The 21,132-nt window shown below is 38.3% G+C and overlaps 2 protein-coding genes across 6 annotated transcripts in view; one reads left to right on the forward strand and one right to left on the reverse strand.

Annotated features, from left to right (window-relative positions):
• Window positions 1-16,652, reverse strand: part of cep350 (centrosomal protein 350) — a 34,513-nt gene extending 17,861 nt beyond the window's left edge. For 4 of the 5 annotated variants that reach the window (XM_052562591.1, XM_052562595.1, XM_052562593.1 and 1 more), the window contains exons 1-18: window positions 16,520-16,640; window positions 15,590-15,680; window positions 11,870-11,966; window positions 11,741-11,787; window positions 11,418-11,532; window positions 10,515-10,671; window positions 9,822-10,381; window positions 9,516-9,629; window positions 7,973-8,095; window positions 6,576-6,692; window positions 4,914-5,536; window positions 4,244-4,368; window positions 2,793-3,685; window positions 2,440-2,590; window positions 2,102-2,247; window positions 1,717-1,888; window positions 351-595; window positions 53-222 (exon numbers count right to left, since the gene is read on the reverse strand). In XM_052562591.1, coding sequence (XP_052418551.1) covers window positions 53-222; window positions 351-595; window positions 1,717-1,888; window positions 2,102-2,247; window positions 2,440-2,590; window positions 2,793-3,685; window positions 4,244-4,368; window positions 4,914-5,536; window positions 6,576-6,692; window positions 7,973-8,095; window positions 9,516-9,629; window positions 9,822-10,381; window positions 10,515-10,671; window positions 11,418-11,532; window positions 11,741-11,787; window positions 11,870-11,954 — 3,843 coding nt within the window. In that variant the 5' untranslated portion in view covers window positions 11,955-11,966; window positions 15,590-15,680; window positions 16,520-16,640. Of the gene's footprint in view, window positions 1-52; window positions 223-350; window positions 596-1,716; window positions 1,889-2,101; window positions 2,248-2,439; window positions 2,591-2,792; window positions 3,686-4,243; window positions 4,369-4,913; window positions 5,537-6,575; window positions 6,693-7,972; window positions 8,096-9,515; window positions 9,630-9,821; window positions 10,382-10,514; window positions 10,672-11,417; window positions 11,533-11,740; window positions 11,788-11,869; window positions 11,967-15,589; window positions 15,681-16,519 lie in introns of all 5 variants that reach the window. The other variant, XM_052562592.1, reaches the window with a different exon arrangement.
• A 1,636-nt stretch (window positions 16,653-18,288) lies between these two features.
• LOC127962973 (uncharacterized) overlaps window positions 18,289-21,132 on the forward strand; it is a 54,094-nt gene continuing 51,250 nt past the window's right edge. Inside the window, exon 1 of the mRNA XM_052562603.1 lies at window positions 18,289-18,673. The gene's annotated coding sequence lies outside the window, so the exon portion shown is untranslated. The remainder of the gene's footprint in view (window positions 18,674-21,132) is intronic.

Genomic DNA, 21,132 nt, shown 5'->3' on the forward strand with positions numbered 1-21,132 from the left:
CCACATGACCACAGAAGGTCAGATAATCACTTTAGCAGGTGCATAACTTCACCTTGAGAATCTGAGCGAGTGAGACAGTTTCCTGCTGAGCGAGAGACACGCCTCTCACTCGCTCCACATCACCGAGCTGTCGCACGGACTCCTCCACTGCATCCAGGTAACTGAGCTCAGCAGACAGGCGCTGCTGGAGGACCCCAGGAGCAAACTGGAGCTCCGCTGAACCTGAGGACACATAGAAGAGCAAGTAAACCGATTCCATTCCTGAACTGAAACTCTTTTTTCCTAACAGCAGACTTCTTAAGAATTACAGTTGCTTAGAACTTAGACAAAAATCTAGACAGTCAGCTTACCTGCAGTCCTGTGCTCTGTTCTTCCTGGGCTTTGAGTATGGGCCGAGGGGTTGGATTTAGCCCTGGCAGCTGAGGAGGAGGAACTGGGCAGAGCTGCGTGAGGGGAACCCGACCCCTGGGCAGACCCTCTGCTTGGGATACTGTCATCTGGAGACAACCGGGAAGAACCAGAGCTGGCTGGAGAACCAGCGGCAGGAGTTGAACGAGCGTTTCGGGGAGATTTCTTTCCCTCAGAGCCAAAATGACTAATGAATCAAAACAGGGAATTAAAAATAATTAATAACAATAAGAATAAATATGAACAATATTAGTAGTAGTTGTTGGGGTCTGTAAGCTAGTTTTGAAGAAAAAAATATAATTTTATTAATTTAGTTGAGAATGACAACATTATTTAAAAAAGCAATACATTTTAATAGCTGTATTTATTTGATTTTGTATTGATCAATTATTGTTATTATATTTTTCTTAATAAACAAACCAACTTAACATAGATGATTTAACAAGATTTTCTAATTAAAAATAAATCTAAAAGGTAAACTTTTTGAGCTAAAAATAATAATAAGATTTTAAAAAAATAAAAATGGTACAAGCTAACAGGCTGAGCTGAATGGTGAACACCACTCTAATGGGACCACCAAAACTTCCAATAGTCCAGTACCTCTTAACAATAAGGTCTTTGTGCTACTGTAGCTGGAAATAATGCCCAAGAAGTGCGCTGAAGATGGGACTATCCCTTAAACTTATGTTAACCCAGTTAGAACTCTGTGCTGCTGTATAAACCTATCCAGAGACCACATCTCTGGAAGATACAGCTGAAAACGCAGGTAGGCACGAGGGGAATCTGACTCACAGGCTTCAACAAATGCCACAGGGAGGCTCGAATGTCACACTAGGGGGAAATATCTCATTGGCAATGAGCCTGACCTGCAGCACAGCTAACCTACTGAACAAAAGAGTCAGTGTGTACGTGCATGTTGCCTCCCATCTTGCTTTCTGAAGGGCTACAGCAGTCTGAACACTTATACCCTCTACCTGACATATAGCAGAACTAATATTGACATTGGCTCCTCAGGGTTCTAATAATTAGGATAAACAGGAACAGGATGGATATTGTGTTTAAAGATATTTCCGTTCTGTGCTCGAAATGTCAAAGTTCATGTCCGGTGACTAACAGAATGGCAATGAAAGATGACTGTATTAGTAAATCAAAATCAAAGCTTTTTTCTTTTTAAAACTTCAACTATGCCAACAATAAAAATGTTATGAAGATACACGCAAGAGGCTGTTCAGATGCTTTTATTAGATGCACCATTGCTTCAAGGTTTACATTTTATCAGTGTGAGTTAATGTGTTTACAAGGCCTTACCTATGGATGGAGTGGACTGAGACACCCCCCAGTGTGCTGTCTGTGTCCACGCTCCTGTGAGAGCTGCGACTGGATGCTTTCTCTGAGCCGCTCTTCCGAAAACCCTCAGCAGGGAGATCAGAGACTGCAGAGGATGTGTTTCTTTGTCCCTCCAGCAAGCTCCTTTCTGATGCTGTAGGAATGTACACAGATGGAATTAGGAATTGTAATCAACGACAGTATTTACAACCAACATATGTGAAATTCAGTCAGTATTGGTGATTCTACAAATATACTGGTGTTTAAGTACCATTACTTGTGATATATCCCTATAGCAATGAACACTGAGCACAGAAATGGATTTCACACAAGATCACATGATGTGGCCCTCTATAACATATCTGACCTCTCTTGCTGCTTGAGCTGGCTGAGTGTGGAGAGGAGAGGGGTGTACGAGCTGGTGAATGTTGAGATCTCTCCCCAGCTCTGTTACTGTATGCAGATCTGACACTTAGCACCTCATCTGGAGGACTGAACCGACCGTGGCCATTACTGTGGAGAGAAGGCATCAGAGTCCATAGAGCACGTACAGGAAAGCTGAAGGATGGTATGATTATAGAGCAACACTGCCCTCTTCAGGCTGAATGCTAGACCCTTTGTGTTTACTTCAACCTTTTTTTAAGTTATAAAAATAATTTGAATATTTAAGGTAGTGCTCTGAGCATTAAAACTATTTTGTTTAACCTGAGCCCATTGAGACTTCTCTTGGATGCTGATTGGCTACTGGCGCGAGAGGAAACAAAGTCGTCCTCGTAGACCATTCCATCCAATGAGCTGGCGCCAGACAGAGCCGAGCGGAGAGCTGGAGAACTCTTACCGCCCCTTTCTTCAAATGCTACAAAAACAAATATATTTAATTAAAAACTTCAGTTCAAAAGTATTTGTATGTTTTTATATATTATTAGATTTTTTAAATTGTCTAATATTATACTTAAACATTTAAATATAATAGTTTTGTCTAGAAAAATCTTTGTTTGGTCCTGCTATAGTACACAAAGTTAAATAACACAGGCCGAATACGTTTTTGAAGTTCTCACCTTTGCTGTAGTTCATGTTTTTTGTAAATATATTGATAACACTGTGTGGGCTCCCCTTGGCCAGTTCTTCCCATGGTCCATTGCTTCCTCCTCGTACCATGCTTGATACATTAAAGGGCAGGTGCTTCTCTGCCTCTTTCTGAAAGCGTGAAATTGGGTTCAAACTGTCTCCATTCAGATGTGCACTGTATCCTTTGGTTCCCAGTCTTGATTTGGGCGCCTCTTGCAGGTCTTCGTCAGATATACTGCCCTCACTCAGCAGAGGACCCTCACTGATAGAACCTCCGCTGGAGTCCAGCTCAACTTCCTGAACAACGGGCTTTGGAGGAGAAGGGGTCTTGTGTGTGTTTCTAGAGTAGAGGCCAGAAGGTGCAAGTGTTTGTTTGTTCCCAGTCTCCATCCTCTCCCTAAAGCTGTGCAGGTTGCCTACACCTGGAAGGGCCTGATCATAGGTGCTCTGACCCGCAGCAAGCAGTTTTTCAATCCTCTCAACCAGCTCATCGGAATCTGTCGGATTCTCTCTGACTGGCGGACTAACAGGTTTAGCACAGCGGTCATCGTTAGGGATTAAAAGACCCGTGCCTGTATCCCTGGCACAACCGTAGTTTATTCCGGCACCAGCTAGTTTACGTGCCTCGCTCTCAATACGGCTTGAGAGAGATGCAGCTGTGGCTTTAAGAGCCTCAATACGGCTCATTTTGTGACTTGTGGTTGAGGTAAACGCTGCATGTGCAATTCGGGACTCTCTGTTAGGTAGTGAAGGTTCTGGATCGAGTTCTAACAGCTGAGAGAAGATATGGCCAGAAGGAGGTGCTAGGGAGCTGCTGACCCCCAGAACAGGACTACGCTGGTCAGACTGAAGCCAGGGTGACCCTGCAAAACCCAAACCATTCCTACAGAAACAATAAAAGACAACAGATTATTAAAGTACAACAATGACAAACAAAAAAAGACCGCTAGACAACAAAACAATTACTTACCATATAAAAAGTATAGTAAATATTTTAAATTGAGTCACATATGGCATTGCATTATGTAATCTCACCAAAGTAATTCATTAGGGAGATTCAGAAGTCAGTTTTAACCCATTTTCAGGAACACCAGTTTTCACAAACTCAATACGCAGAAGACGCCGCCAACTACATGCACTTAAAGGTGGCCATGGAAACTGAAACAGGCTAGAAACAAACACTTCTCGCTAAGCACTGAGCTGACGGATTAATCTGTTCTTACAGAGCTACTTGAAATATCTGTGTTAAGGGAATACAAATGACTTCCCATTTAGGAAAAGAAAAGTTTAACTTTTCAGTGATAGATCAGATAACTAACAGTAAAAAGGAAGCTCTTTTGTGGAAACAACAGCTAACAGAAGCAGGTGTTTTTGGCTGGAAATTCAAACATTACACTTATGATACAGATGATGTAATGGAATGGGACTGTTTGTGTTTTACCTGGAGAAAGGAGGCTGGCACTGCCCCGTAAGGGACAGATCACTGCTGGAGGTGGCACTTTGAGGTCGATCATGTCTTTTGTTTTCTTTATCAGACTCTCCAGATGGCTGGTATACTGGTCTCGGCTGCAGTGTAACAACAAAAACACTTAAAACAGTGGTCGATCATTATGGATTTTGTCTAGAAACCAGGGTGTCCAATAGTTAATATGATCAAGATATTCAGTATATAATGTAGTTATATACGTTTTTTTTTTTTTTTTTAAAGAAGTCCCTTATGCTCACCAAGGCTGCATGTATTAATCACAATACAAATATAGCAAAAATAGTAATATTGTCATTTAAATGACTAGTTTAGTATTTTTATTTATTCCTGTGATGGCAAAGCTGAATTTTCAGTTTTACAGTTTCCAGTGTCACATGATCCTATAAGACACAATTATTATTACTAAAGTTGAAAACATTTGTGCTGCTTCATATATTTGTAGAAACGGTGATACATTTTTTGATGAAAAGTTCAAAAGAACAGCCTTTATTTGAAACAGAAACCTTTTGTAATATCATAAATGTCTTTACTGTTCCTTTTTTTCACAACCAATTTAATAATAAAAAAAAGACTGATGGCAGACTTTTGAAAGCTAGTGTACCTTAAAACCGTCTTTTTGGTTTACCTGCTGAACTATGTTTGTTATGGCACCACCACTGATCTCTTCTCTGAGCTGAGTCTGTTCCAGCAGAAGTTTGGTGTAGGTTTCCTGGAGCCGCTTCTTTATTGGACCTTCAGGTGCGACTGGGCCCTTGGTGGCCCCTGCTCGTTGTCTCCTGTAAAGCTCCTGTAGCCGTTTATTCTTATTCTCTTCTTCCTCTCGCTGAGCCCTCCTCTCCTCTGCTTGCCGTTTTTTCCTTTCTTCTTGTTTTTGAGCAATATACAGTCGCACCGCTTCTGCATCATAGTGCCGTTTCTTTGCCATGGGATGCTCAGGAGGATCTGCTCTCTTGGTAGTCTTGGCAGGGCTGGCACTACGAGAAACTCTGGTTGAGGCACGGACTTTCGAGTGGGGCGCTTCAGCCCTCCTGCTGCTGTCCTCCTCCAACTGCAGGTCATCTAGGATGCAACGGATGTCTGCTGAGAGAAGGTCTGTGCTGGGAGATTTTCTTCGATCACCCCCTGTTAATCTGGAAGGTCCTGCTGGCTCTTCTGGAAGAACGTGATGGCGAGGTCTTTCTGCACTGGTGGGCCTTGAACGCCGGCTACGCTCAAGACGAGGATCCGAGCTGGAACGGGGAGCAGGTCCTGCAGAAAAAGACAGAGAAACAAACAGGAAAGCAAATTTATGTTATTTGAGATATTTTACAAATATTTTAATATGCCAAGAATATGAAAGATATTATATGAATTCCCACAAAATATATATTATATATATATATATATATATATATATATATATATATATATATAAAATATTATTTGAGATATTTTACAAATAGAACATGAAAGATACATGAATTCCCACTATATATATATATATAAAACTTTAGATCACTCATTCGCACACCAACATAGTTGACAGCTGTACACAATCACCGTTTTAGATCGACTAACTGTAATATTGTATAATATTTCCATTCAAAGAAAAAACATAAATCTAGGCTATGCACTGCCGCTTTCAGAGCAAAATGCCAAACAAATTTCTAAAAGAAAGCACAAAAAAAAAACTGTGTTTAAATCAAGCATTGAAAAACACATAAATGAGTCAACAAACAAAACACAATGCTTTTAAGTCACAGGCCTTGTATTTAAGTCTGAACTGGAAAAACCTCCCCTTCAGCAGTTGCTTGCATATAATGTTTAAATCAATACAGCATTGAGCATTTCCGTCTCTGCAGTCCAATAAATCAGTATCAGAGTGGCTGTATAAAGTCTGGGTCCAGCCCTGCGTGTGTGGAGGACAGCAGGATTTGGAAGAAATCAGGTCGACTTGTGCAGTGAGTCAGAAACACCCAGTCGAACCCTATTCATTATGGTCACTGGGCAGCAAAGGTACCAATGCCGGGAGACTGTCTGAATCTTTATTTATTAATAGACCTGACACTTTGGCTGCTAACTTCTGGAACACTAGTGCTTTGCAACAAATGTAGTCTTTAATAACAGTTGGCAATAAACTAATTCAAACCACCTCAAATACATCATTTGGTTGGACAATAAACAATTAGCATGAACCATTTAAGGCTATTTGAAAATAGATATTTAAAATTTTGTTTGTGGTTCGGTTGAGCTTTAACGGAAAGCATGGCAATGGAGCCGAAGCTTGGCAAATATATCATCCTCTCACCTGTTCTCATCTGTGTCTCCGAGGACTTCACCCGAGGCTCTCTGTGTAACCGTGGTGGTGGCCCCAGCATCATCTTCACTAGCTTCTGCCCATCTCGCCACGATGACGTGCTGATTGCTATGGAGACACAGATACCTTGAGACTACAGTTGGTCCACAATTAATTTGTACTTTTTTTGAACAAGTGTGATTAAGGCAGAGAGGAAAGTATGACAAAAGTAACTAATAATAAAGAGACAGAATAGCTGCACCAAATCACACTCACACAGATGTTTAATTAAAACAACCCTCCTGGTAAAATGAGCTTTCTCCAGAGAAAACCACCCGCTAGCATTTAATGATAGCGGGAATGCAAAATTGACTATTTAATAAATGATTCTGGTCTTACTGTGCATGATCAGTGCATATTATAAAAAAAAAAAAAAAAAATCTAAAAACAAGATCAAATTTGAATAAATTTTTCACCCTCTAAAATGTATTTACTTTTATGTTGACGGAATCTCTCTCTCTCTATGTATATGTATTTTTTTAATGGGGTAAAATAGTTTTGATAAAGTTACCTTCAAATGTCTGTACCATTAAAACCAGATTTTTTAATAAGTTTTTATTAACATATTAGTTTAACTGTTCCACTTGTTTAGCAAGATTCACCTAAAAATGCTCTGGCTTGACAGAAGGTGCAAATTCATGCTAACGTCTGTATGCAGCAATGTTGAGAATTCAGTATGCACTTGAACTGTCTTTTGCATTGCACTCCAAAACATTTGGAATGCATCAAATAAAATATAGTTTGTGCAGCTAGAAGCATATTCAATCACATACAAAACGTATGATATTAAGTTTCTTGATTGAGTTAAACTAAGAGACAGCGTGAGAAGACCCAAGTACTATTTCTGAAGTTAGGCGTCCGATTTCACTTTTCCATCCTGTCATGACTAGACTGACACCTCTCCAGCTGTCAGCAAGACCACAGTGGCTTGAGCTGGGACACAGCAAGCATTCCTGCATCACTGTTGCTGCAGTTATCCTGTTAATCTGCATGCTACACATTCTAGAAATTTCTGTTGGGATAAGAGACTTCGCTTGTGCTTGCAGAGGGACATTAACACACGTCTGTTTTCAAGAATGTCTTGCAGAAAACAGGGCACAGTAATGCTGACAGGTCAAGAGAGGCTCACGCAGGGTTGCCAGCATGTGTGTGTGTGTGTTCAGCAGAGCATTTTCACATTTTCAGTTCAGATTGTGATCTTCATATGCAAAACTACAATTAAGCACTTTTATATGTACATTGAGATGTTGAATTCAATATCATTTGCTTAAATAAGCTACAGCTGTTTGCATAAGAAACACACACTGTGTGAAAAAGACAGGATGACAAATGACAAAGAGAACTCAGACCTGGTTTAGTATTTGAGTCTGGTGCAGAGGAAGATCTGTGTACTTTCCTAACAGGTTTGGACGGTTTCTTCTCTTTCACCTTTTCTCGCTCTGCAGGCCTCTGCTTTGGTTTTGTGCTCTCTGCTGTGAAGGACAGAGAGAGAAGATTAAATTGGTTGTGGATCAGGATTATTATCATTAACTGTAACTATTAAAAACTATAGACGAAAAATTTGAAATGTTACTTTGGCAACTAACTGAAAATGTTTAAGTTGAAGTACTACAGTTAATAACAGGAAATATATAAAACTAAACCTGAAATAAAAAATAAGTTAAACCTAAATAGTAATACTTATAGGCTTGCTAAATAGTTAATACAAAAAAAAAAAAAAACTGCTGCTCATTACACTTCACTCTTAACCATGCATAATGAACACACAACCGCCCATATTTACAAATCAATAACTAATCCGTATTCATCAAATTGTCTGGTAAAACAGGTAAAATTACAATGACTCAGTGAATATTCACAATAAAAAAATTGAATAGATTGTATTAAATAGATGTATTTAGTGTCCTAAAGCCCATCATTTAACTAATTTGACATCTAGTTGGTATGAGCACATTAAGTCGGAAGATTGATTCATTCTTGTAAATATGTTCAGACTACCAATTTTAATCTGTTTATGTCAATTAATAATATGAACAGAGAGAATATGGAAAATGAACATCTAAAACAAAATTAGATTTTTCTGTCAAGCAATAATCCTTATATAATTATGAAACAACTAAAATGTACTGCTACAAATGTGTATCATAAGGCATCTTTAATGACAGCAATGCAAATATATAGTAGGCCAACAGGGAATTAAGCAGCACTGTTATGCATATTATAAATAAGCTTGTTCCTTAATGCTATTTTAAGGAATGGTTAAGCAAACTGATGCAATCCTCACAAATAACTTTGAAGAAAACTCCAAAGAACAGTCTGGGCTGACATGAAAATTGGTAACTACGGCTGTGGCAGTACGCCTGGAAACTCTGAGCCAATTAGGAGCATGTAAGTCATCACCCGAGAGCGGTTTGGATTAAGCATACTTTTTGACCATGCTGCAACCCGGCAGAATCACTTGAATTATAGAAGTCGTTTCATCTACTTTGAGTGGCAGGTAAAACAGTGTTTTTGTCCTAATTCCTGTTCACTACTCATGCTTCCTGACTCAGAGGGCAGTAAAACACATTTGAGCTTCAACACATCAATAGATAAACATTTTAATTCCATATAAATAATAAATGCCTAATTCACTACTCTGCGATTAGGCTATTAGGCAATCAAGGGGATGACTCAAATGTAAAACATATTTGTAGATAGCATCAGTGACTTTAATTACACCACTCATGTTGTGTGAACGTGTTGTTTCTTATAGCACAGGCTAAATACTGTGGCTATGATGTTTTTGTATTGCTGTAATTCTTGTAATGTTTACATAAATATATTACAATAATCTATAATTGTTTTATATATCATACTACATATTATAACATTCTGGAAAACTATGTATACCTGTAAGCTGTTTTGTCAGGTCTTTGTAGATTTCCCTGCTTAAGTTCTGGAAGTCCTCCTCTGCCCACACTTTCCCATCAGATGTGCGAATCTTAGTCTCACTGGTGTTGAAGCCTAGAAAATGAGAAAACACAGAAGTGAGCTTCCTCTCATTTGACTTCTACTGCTTTTACTGGGACGGAACAACCTAAGGTTAAGTGCATCGCTCAAGCTCAGTGCTGAAAGCCTTTTTGGGGTTTGAATCTGCTACCTTTTGTTTACCAGCAAAATACAATGGAGTCATTTTCCTCTCTGTAGTCAACCTACCTTTGTAGATAGGCGCTGGAGGGGCTGGGGCCACTTTCCGAACTTTAGCAGTAGGTACTGTGGTACCATGTGCTGCCGCTCCAATACCCACAGGTTGCTCCAAGTATCCCAGCAGCTTGTTTCTTTCTTCCGTCTCCTCCAAATGTTCCCTCTGTCTCCGGATTCTCTCTTTCAGCTTTTCCAGCTTTTCATCTGGTTGTCGACGCCGCAGGTTCTCCAGCCGTAAGGAAGCTGTGACTGAACCGGTGATGGATGTCAGGGAAGTCTGGGATGTCTCAGCTTGTAAATGTGTTCTGGGGTTGACCTTTGACCCTAGCGGGGCTTGGTCAGGTTGGCGAATGGCGTTCAGAGCAGACAGGTCATTGAGGTAGTGTACAGATGTGCTGTCTACAGCTGAGGAGCATGGGCTGTCCAGGTCTGCAGTCTGCATGTCACGGGTGTCACGCTGATAGACCAGCTGGCTTAGAGCAAAGTCAGCCTGAGGGACACCCACCTCTGTCGGTAACGAATGGACTTCTGGTTCGGAGTGAGTCTGGGACACTGGCAGCGGAGATGCTTCCCTATAATAAAATAGTCAGTTTAAAATGAAGAACATTAGAGGATTTCCAAGAAAAAAACTTTAATCGTTATTATTGCAGTTTCTGTTTGCAAATAAACACAGCTTTAACTTCTTAATTTGTTTGCAGCTTTAACCTGTATGAAACGAGTGGTTCTCTGAACTCTACTGCACTGAGTTTCCTGGCGTTACTGTCCAGAGTGCTATTCCTCAAGGGACTACGGGAACTTTTGTCTGGACTGCGTCGACTCCGTGTTCTGGACTTGGATCCACTTTCCTCCACATGACGCCCATCTGTAGTAAATACATAGAAAACATGTAAGAAATGGAAGAGGCAGAACTATGAAGAATGTTGTACTGTTCCTAATTCTGTGTACATATGTATATATACATATATTTACACACACAAACACACACACATACATATGTGTGTGTAATATTTTCTATTCCACATTGCATATGTGTAGAAGAATTAGAAACATTAACTGTCACGTCACCTTGACTGGCTCAAAAACAAGCAAAGCAACTAGTGTTGTCAAATTCAAATATGACGAATGACTCTCATGAGTCAGTTTTTTGATGAATCACTCAAAACTCACAGAGCTGTTACTAAATTAAAATATGACTCATTGCAATATATGACTATAAAATATGACTCACCTATACTTTCAGTCATATCTTGACTTGACTAATGCAGCCAGAAAAGAGTTCATACTAAGTATTCATGAAATTTCATTAAGAAAAAGAAAAGCTAATTCTAGTAATAAATAAAAAAACATTTTTAAAGACTGAACATTAAAAAAGTAACTTTTAAAAACATCCAAAAATTCAATTCTGACCACATATTACATAATAATAATAAAAAACCTGCTTTGACAAGTTAAAAAGATATTTCATTTAAAAAGTTCCACTGTATGTTTCATAGCGACCTGCTACACTATAAGTATAAGGTGACATAAAAACACCTAGCTTAAAGATGTACAGTCTCTAATTGATTGCCTCTGTATGTGTTACATACAGGATGGATGTGTCTGTCTCACCTCTGAGGCTTATTTTCCGACTGCCACTCACAGATGCTTTCTTTGTGTCAAGCACCGAGTCCAGAAGCACTCCAGTGCCTGGCGCTGCCTCCAGACGATTCTCAATGTGTCGCAACTGAGACAAGACCACAATTAGCCATTGAGTCAACACATCTCTGCACTCATGAGGAAAATGGTAAATACTAAACCTACAGAGTATACCTCTGAATCTTACTTTCTGATTTCTTATAATTGGGCTTCTTCAGATCTATTATGTATGTAAAAGATATCTGTTTGGCGTCATAAGTAGGCCAGAACCTGAAACATGTTTACAAAATACTCACGGCAGCTTTGGTTTGAGTTAGACTATTCCAGGCATGAGATATCTCTGCTGAGAGATAAACATTAACATAAGTAATCACACAAACATGCTCATGATGATGTTCGAGGTATAAGGTAACAGTTAGACAAACCTCTCCTGTTGTCTTGCCCAGAAAGGGCAGACTGGGAAGAGACAGAGGCTGGCGGCCCTGTCTCACTTCGCAAGCGACTCCACATCGCTATGCCAACCTTAGAGGAAAGGGAAAAACAGGCATCAATGTGAGAGAAGCTATTATCTTGTCAACATCTGTTGTCAAACATTGTTTCCTCTGGCAATGGCTTGCTTATAATATGACCCTAAGTGGCTCTAAAGCACATGAACAGTTACTCTTTGTGCTATAAATTTGGCCAAACTAAAAGTTTAGCTGATAGTTACAAAGATAGACTGATCAAAACATACGCCTTAAAGATTTAATTTCTCACCCACAGGCCTCAGTTGTTCCATCAAATTTAGGGTTATAGCAACGGTGTACAATTTGTTTGATAGCCTGGAGCCCAGACATATGACATCTCAGAGCTTTTCAGAGCTTTTCAACTCATTTGAATCACACTGTCTTCCTCTAAGCACTACCATTATAACAAAGAGTCCCTGTCCCCAGAGCAAACAGAATCAGTCGTCTATTCTGGAGTAAAAAAAGAAAAAAAAGGTTTTGCACAGACGTCTAAACCACTGTGGCAAATGCACAAAGTATTCCAAAGGGACACTGAAATCACTCCATGCTCAGGACCTTAAATTATATTGGATTAATAATAGATTCATATCTTAGAGGCTTGCATGCATATTTCATTGATTTCAAGCCTATGCTGGAAAGCAGAGGTGAAGAATCATTTAACCATGTGCTGCTGCTTTTCTAACAGTATTGCATGAGGTAACAGAGATAGCAAATGTATCTGGAATGAGGAAAGCAACTTTAAAGTCAGCATGAAATATAAGCATCCCTACTTATGCTTATAAACGTGCAATATCCTTATATTTATTTGTTAACCCTCCATCCTAGAACATTCCTGCATCTCACTCAATCTTATTCCATTATCATTTATAGCACAATTGTTTATACACTTATTTATTTGCCAATTTGTAAATCTCTTTTTTTTTTTCTCTGTGTGTTGTCTCTGTGTACTGGAAGCTTATGTCACTAAAACAAATTCCTTGTATGCGTAAGCATACTTGGCAATAAAGCTCTTTCTGATTCTGATTCTGAAATTCACCTTATTTATTTTCTAAATGCATTTATAGACCTTAGTAAACAAATCATCTGTTTATACATTTGTTTCATGTGCTTTTTGACGTCGTAGTGTAATGAAAACATTACATGGATGTCCAGTGCAAACAACAGACTTCTCTCTGGCAGCGTTTGCCAGATGGATACATCAGATTTCATTAAGATATTTTTGATGAAATATGAGAGCTTTCTGACTCTGCATAGACAGCAACAGAACTACCACGTTCATGGCCCAGAAAAACAGCTAGGACATCTTTGTGTCCACATACACATGACATTAGTGGTTCAACATTAATTTTAATCAAACTATGAGAACACTTTTTAGCGCAAAAGAAAATAAACATTTTATTCTACAATTTCTTCTCTTCCGTGTAGGGCTGCTCGATAAATCGCATTGCGATATTTAATGCACATCTTGTCAGTAAAGTCGGTTCTGTAATCAGCGGTAAATCTCCATCAACATTTTGTGCAGTTTGTCACTGGACAAACGGCTCTGTGTAGTTAATTCTGCTCCATGTGAAAGTGCGCAGGTGATGGAGATTTACCGCTGTTTACAGAACTGGCTATGACAAGATGCGCATTAAATACAGCATGCGATTTATCGTGCAGCCGTACTTCCATGTCAGTCTTCATTCACGGGAGTGTATTTGTATCTTTGTGAACACAAAGTTTTCTCATAGCTTCATAAAATTATGGTTAAGCCACTGATGTCACATCGACTCATTTTAATGATGTCCTTGCTGCCTTTCTGGACCCTGAATGTTGTAGTTACGTTGCTGTCTATGCAGAGTCAGAAAGCTCTCTGATTTCAACAAAAATACCTTCATTTGTGTTCTCAAGACGAACAAAGTTTTTAAAGGTTTGGAACAACATGTGGGTGAGTAATTAATGACAGAATTTCATTTTTGCGAGAACTACCTCTTTAAATATTTTTGGCCAATCTGATGCTTTAAGCTGCCAGTAAGAATATCGGCCTAATACTTTCAGTTTCGTTTAGGACATCAGTTCACCCAACACTGTCTTCATTTAAGCACCCTCATGTTGTTCCAAACTTTTTTGTACAGCGATGTTATGTAGAAAGTTACACTGACAATTTCATTTTTATTATCTTTATTTCTATACTATAAAATAAGAAAAGTTACTGCTGACCCCGTTTTAGTTTGTAAACTCTGGGGTTGCGTTTCAGTGTAAACAAACCAAAACGGAGACTTTGAAAAAACGATGGCGTGGCTGCCCAGATGATATCTGCGTATCCTTGACGACCATGTAACCATATCATGAACAGTAATCATGCTCAAAGTTGAACCTGCCAGTGACTAGCAAATGAATTCTTGATTACACTTTTTTTCTGAAACGACAGTGTAAATGCGGATCGTTTTAATTCTAAAACGCTGTTTTAAAACGAAAACAAACTAGTGTAAACAGGGGAAATAGAGACTCATTCTGCCTAGCCTCTACTTTGGTGTTCCAAGCAAGAAAGCCTGCCATACGAGTTTTGCACAACATTGAGGAAACAAGGAAATTATCGAATTCTACAGAATCCATCATAGAGAGAAAAAAACTGAAATTTTTTATTTTTCATGACAAAGATTTTGCTCATTACAAACAGTCCTTAAAAGTCAATGACACAATCTATTGACATATGTGAACCTGTACCACAAAACCAGTCATAAGTAACATGGGTACATTTGTAGCAATAGCCCAAAATACATTGTATGGGTCAAAATTATTGATTTTTCTTTTATGACAAAAACCATTATGATATTAAGTAAAGATCATGTTCTATGAAGATACTTTGTACAATCCAAACCTTAATTTCTGATTAGTAATATGCATTGCTAAAAACTTCATTTGGACAGCTTTAAAGGCGATTTAATCAATATTCCGATTTTTTTTTTTTGCACGGTCAGATTCCAGATTTATAATATTTGTATCTCGGCCAAATATTGTCCTATCCTAACAAACCATACATCGATAGAAAACTTATCAATTATAAAGACACAGCGTGTGCACATTAGGCAGCCAGGGACTTTGATAAGAAACAATAAGGCCACCTGTGACCCTCACCTGTTAATAAAAGAGATTTGGATTTAAAACTGTAGAAGAACAAACAGAATAAGCATTTGAGCAAAGCGCTTCAGACTGGAGATACTGAAAGAAGCGACACTCTGATCCATTTCTATTTGAACTAATCAACACTTGTCAAAATCAAACAGAATAAACTCAGCAAAACAATCAAAGCTTTACTTAGATTTAAGCAACTGCCAAGAAAAGCACAAAATATCCTTTGATTTACCCATAAAAGACCTGCCATCGTCATACACACACACACACACACACACACACACACACACACACACACAGGGTCTCTTCAGCCACCCATCACTTCAATTTCATATCACATTTTGGGAACTGAAGTTTAATCTACAGTTATGAGATCATAGTTTCAGGTAATGACTGCTCACATTTAAACAATTCTAACAGACTGAATGGATGGATGAGGCATTCATATAATGTTTTACTAATGACTAATGAGCAAGATGGACATGTTACGCCTTTATGCATAACGTATTATGTACCAGGACTCACTTTCCAGCAGCTTTATTCAGAGAGACATGAGTCCACCTTGTCTTCCGGCCTCCTGGGCACATCGGACAGCTGGTGATTCTGTCACGTATACCTGCACCGAGACCCAGAGAAAAAGGTGATTTGACAGTGAAAGCTCAAAGTCTCCAAGTATTAAACATCCAGTTCAGAAATATTAAACAAATCAAACTGACAACCCTGTACAGTAGTAAGGTGCTGGAATAACTGATTAACGTTAGCCCACCCAATAACCCCTCATAAGGATCACTCTGAATTAAAGGTAAAAGGAAACAGATCAGCAGAATCAGCTGACATCACATTCAAATTCAAGATCAAATCTTTAGCTGAGGATTCTAAAGAGTCTGGCAGCATTAATTCACTCTGATTTGCCAGAGCTAAGCAACTAGACATAAAACATAATTTAAAAAAAAGAAAGTAAAAGAGAAAATAAACAAATTACAGCTAAAGAGCAACATACGCTTTATACTAATACAGAATCAGAACTAATTTACAGTACTCTAACGAACATGAAAATACATATGTATATGAGACTTAAAACATTCATATAATACACGAATAGAGAAAAACAGCTGACGTGCAAAACACATAACGTTAAATGCCAATCACACAAATAAACACAACTTCACATGAACAATCTTATGGAGGAGAAATCCAACAGCGACAAATGAACCAAACAACCAACTAACTTAGATGTGTATTTTCAACCGACATTTACGCACCTTAGGCAGTTTCACAATGTTTAAACGAAATTTGTGGACTGTGTTTTTAAATCCTCTGGCGAAAGTTGTTGCTAACAGCTGCTGCTAACCGGCTAAACCATTAAAAATCGCTAACAAACTTTTTTTTGCGTTTCTGTGACCAGGTTGTCTTTTGTTACGCGTCTAGGTCGAAATGTAATTGGTTAGTACCTACCTAGCAGTTGTGTTGTAACCGCTACCCGCCTTTTGGTAAGTGTTTCCCGGCTTTAATGATAAGTTAGGACGGCCGTTGGCTAGATTTGACGGTCCGCCATTATCCAAACAATTGTTCCGGGAAGTTCACGTCTCAGAGAAACTCGCGATACTTCCGTGAAGAACGTGTTTTTTTCATTGGCCGTGTTTGACATCTAGTGTTCACTAATGAAATTGCAAAAAATATCATATTTATTTGATCCTTGAGACTTGGGACAAGAAAACCCTCAGAATAGACAGAAAGACTATTGTAAGCATGAAAATTGGTTTGTAATTTTGTTTCTACGATAAATCATTAAAGGAATAGTTTATCCAGAATTAAAATGTTTACAATTTTGCATTAGCCTACATCACTTGCTTACTAATGGAGTATCTGTAGAGAATGGGTGCTATCAGAATGAAAGTCCAAACAGCCGATAGAAAGATCACTATAATCCTCAAATAATCCATACAACTCCAGTCCATCAATTATTGGCTTGTGAAGGGAAAAGATGCATGTTTGTAAAAGGCCAAATCTATAATTACAGCATTTTATTTTCTTGCTAAAATACCAGTGCATAATCCATAATATTCCTTCTTCCAATTAATCAAAATCCACTGAAATTACAGAATGGTTATTGACTGTTTTTGTTTAAAAACAATAATTTATCCCTGCTTATTTCTTTGTTGACCTAGACGAGGGAACTTTTTCACTGGAGAAAGCAATGGATTAAGGACTCATATTTCAGCCAGAATCTAAATTTTGGAAATAAAAAATATTGTAATGATGGAGTTGTTTCTTACAAACCGACAGCTTTTAACTTCACAAGATGTTAGCTGATGGAGTAGTGTGGAGTACTAGCGGATTATTGTGATTATATTACTTTTTTCCCCATCAGTTTGGACTCTCATTCTGATGGCACCCATTCATTGCAGAGGATCTATTGGTGAGCAAGTGATATAATACATTTCTCCAGATATGTTCTGATGAAGAAACAAACTCATCTACAACTTGGATGGCCTGAGGTAATGGAGTGAATTTGGTGACCTTTTAAAATAGGCCAATTAATGCACCACTTATTCAAAATGCAACAACAAAATAATGTTCATCTTCTGCCTCAGTCAGATGCAATGGCAAGAAAGATTTTCCCATTAAAAGTTATAGTTTTAGTTCTATATACCTCTATAGAGGCCAATTTTCAACATATATTTCTACAAAAAGGTTTGGTCACAAAGAACAATCTCAGAGGGATATCAGGCCTTTATAATGAAATGTTATGGCATGTAAGCAAATCTATAGAGGAAAAGGGTTTGCTCTACAAAAACATATTAAATAGAAAATAAAAAATAAACATTTAAATTACAGATGGATATGCAAAGCATCATTTTGCACATTTAAAACCTGAACTTACATAAAAAAACAGACATTTAGAAAAGATGAATGCGGATATATTGGCAAAATGAAGAAACACTTATAAAAATATTCCTCAGTAGGTCATTTAATGAAGCATAGCCTATTCATAAGCCTTTACTGATCATTTTAATTCCCGTGGTGACCTAAGAAAATCCAGACCAATAACTCAGCCAAGGATAGGTTTATAGCCTGTCCGTTAGTTTGGAATTTTTCTCTCCAATAAAATTAAACAAGCCATGCATTTAGTGAAATTTCTCGCGCTACTTACCCAAAACTATTTCCAGATTAAACATTCATTTTAATAATAGCCGTGTGAACCGACCGCTGACCCTACTATCACTGTGTTAGAGACCTAATGTGACACATTTAATAATTAATGTTTCCTAATTACCGAGACAGTGACTCTCGGACCCCCTCTGGTGATATAACCTGTCGTACTCAGTTTGAAACGGGGTATTTGTGTTCGGCACCCGCAATCTCCCCCGTACATTAACCATTTTAGTGCTGTATCAGAGAGCGAGCGCGAGGGAAAGACAGATGTAGCTACTTACTCGCTTAACAGAAACATATTTTCAGAATACGAGCACGGCAGAAATGGACAGACATACGGCATCCACTCGCGGGTGAATGTAAGGAATACTGAAGGAAACTCTGCGTTCCTGTGCGCTATTGCTGTGATGGAGCTCAGAGCACTTGTAGCTGCGCTCCGTGTATCTGATTCTGGTAAGCTTATGTTTTTATTCGTCCTCATTATTGCACAGTTGAATTACATTGATGTCTATGTTTAACATTGTTATCCACTCAAAATGTATTAATTGCAGTGCTTCCAAACGTTTTGGTTACGTTAGATTGTGCTTAACTTCTTTCAGTGTTCTGATAAATTATTTTTTGATTATTTTTCATTGATTTGTTTGTCATCAGTCTTGTCTGTAGTAAATCGACGTGATTTGCCATGTTGAGTCATTCATCAAATCAAAGTGAAATGTAAAATTCTTATTGCATTGCGGCTCTGCTAGGATGAAATTACGATTTATGAGTATTATTTCAACAGAAAGGATAACAGCCTGTTAGAAATGTAGCCTATCTAGGCTGATAGTATACTTGCAGTGTGCATGTGTGACTTTTAAAATGTCTTTACCGAGGCGGCATGCTGATCCTATATAGGCTATTAAATAATAATAAAAAAAAAAAAGTGGTAATTGAGTTAATTCATCATCATCATCATTTTCATCATCATTATTATTATTTATAAAACGACAGAAAAACTCATAATGTGTAAATATCTGTTGCTACTGCAATGTCATAAGTTGTCAGCCAGTACTAAATTACCATAATGATTTAAGTGTTAAGAACCTTAGCTACAACATATCACAGTTATAGCCAATCTCAATTCGAAAGCAATAACTGATTCGGTTAGAGATGATTCATTAAAGAATCGAATCAGTAAGGTAATTATTTCGTTCTTGAATGGGACTCGCAAGATTCTGTTCACTAAATAGAACCGGCTCACTGGAGTAATGTGTTCGAGATTCGGACTGTTAGCGTTCTATGTTGTTGAGTGACAAAAAAGAACCGACTCAGATGAGTCATTCGTCCCGTGATCGAACTGCATTGGTCGCGTTGCAGTAAATTATGCGCGTACCATAGGTTGTAGTGCAGGAAAGCTGACTACGTCTGAGGGTTAAGTCACGTTTATTTGTATAGGCTAGTGCTTTTAACAATACAGATTGTGTCAAAGCACTCACAGTATTAAATAGGATTTTGTTTTTGTAAATAATGCAAAATGACAATACGAAACACTCAGTTTTCAGTTAAAGGCAGTACATCATTGAATTCAGTGATTTCATCATCCAGCTCACTTCAGTTTCAATAGTATCTGTGCAACCAAGTCGACGATATCGCTGGATATAAAGTGTCTCCAACTAAGCAAGCCAAAAGCGACAGCAGCAAGGAACCAAAACTCTATCGGTGACAGAATGGAGAATAAACCTGGGAGAAACCAGGCTCAGTCGTGGGGTCAAGTTCTCCTCTGGCCAGAAGAGAACAGTAGTTCAATTCCAGGCTGCGGCGAAGTCACTTTGTGTAGAGCTGAAAATACGGTTTACAGAGGTAGGAAATAATAGAAAGCATGGTCAAACTGAATATTATAGATCATGAGATGTTAAGTGTGAAACCAGTTTCACACAGTTCACACTACCAGAAATGTTTTTGTTCGCCAGTTGTACTTTTCGGCAGCTAGTAGTAGCTAACACCCTTTGACCAGAAGATTGACGAGATGAAGTGCATGTTCTTTGCTATTGAGGCCATTTATCTTTATCTTTTCATGTTGTGTATAGCAAAATATACTAATAATTGTAAACCTAACCCATTAAATGCAGCTTAAAAGAATAAGAGCTACACCTGTCACTGACCACAGTCCAGTCAATGTTCATTTCAAGATAACTTGAGCAAGGGCCTCTCAGTGCACATTGATTCTTGGTCAGGGAACAAGGTGTTAGTCAATACAGGTTCTCTGTTGCAAAAGTAGATAACAGACATTCCCATTTATAGAGTCAGCACTCCAGGCGGTGCATTTGATATCCAGGTGCATTATGTAGTACTGCTTGAAAAACTACAGAACTGCCATATCAGTCATTAACAGAACTAACAAATGGCTTTCCCCATTCAGTTATCAATGCATTATTTATTACTTAAACAGTTACAGTGAAAAAGATGTAATGTTCATTGCAATGCACTTGAATGGAAGTTCGATTCACGTTTTAATTTGAGAAATAACAATCAGCCACTTCAAAATGACAAAAAGATTGAATCCAAGATTTGGTGATAATAACGAGAGATACGCAAGGCCAGTCGTTTTTGACACACGAACACCAAATAATTTGAACATTTAAAATCAAGGTATTTCAGCACATCAATAACAGATTTAAAATATTATATCATTATTACTGTACTATATTTATTTTTGAACAATATATGTTTTAGTACTGTGCAGTGTGTATATACTGATTTAGTTTTAAAAGAAAAGTTGAATACTGAATAAATTGTTATCTATAAAGACAGGGTGCCAGCAGTTCCACATCGGGGTGGTTCGATGTCAGGGTTTGTTTCTTTTCCACTTTGATCTCCATGAAAGCTGCCTGTGAAGTCACCAGATCTCCTCACCGCATGTGCCTGGAACTTGT

The sequence above is a fragment of the Carassius gibelio genome, chromosome B8 (genome assembly GCF_023724105.1).
Source record: "Carassius gibelio isolate Cgi1373 ecotype wild population from Czech Republic chromosome B8, carGib1.2-hapl.c, whole genome shotgun sequence".
NCBI classification, from domain to species: Eukaryota; Metazoa; Chordata; class Actinopteri; order Cypriniformes; family Cyprinidae; genus Carassius; species Carassius gibelio.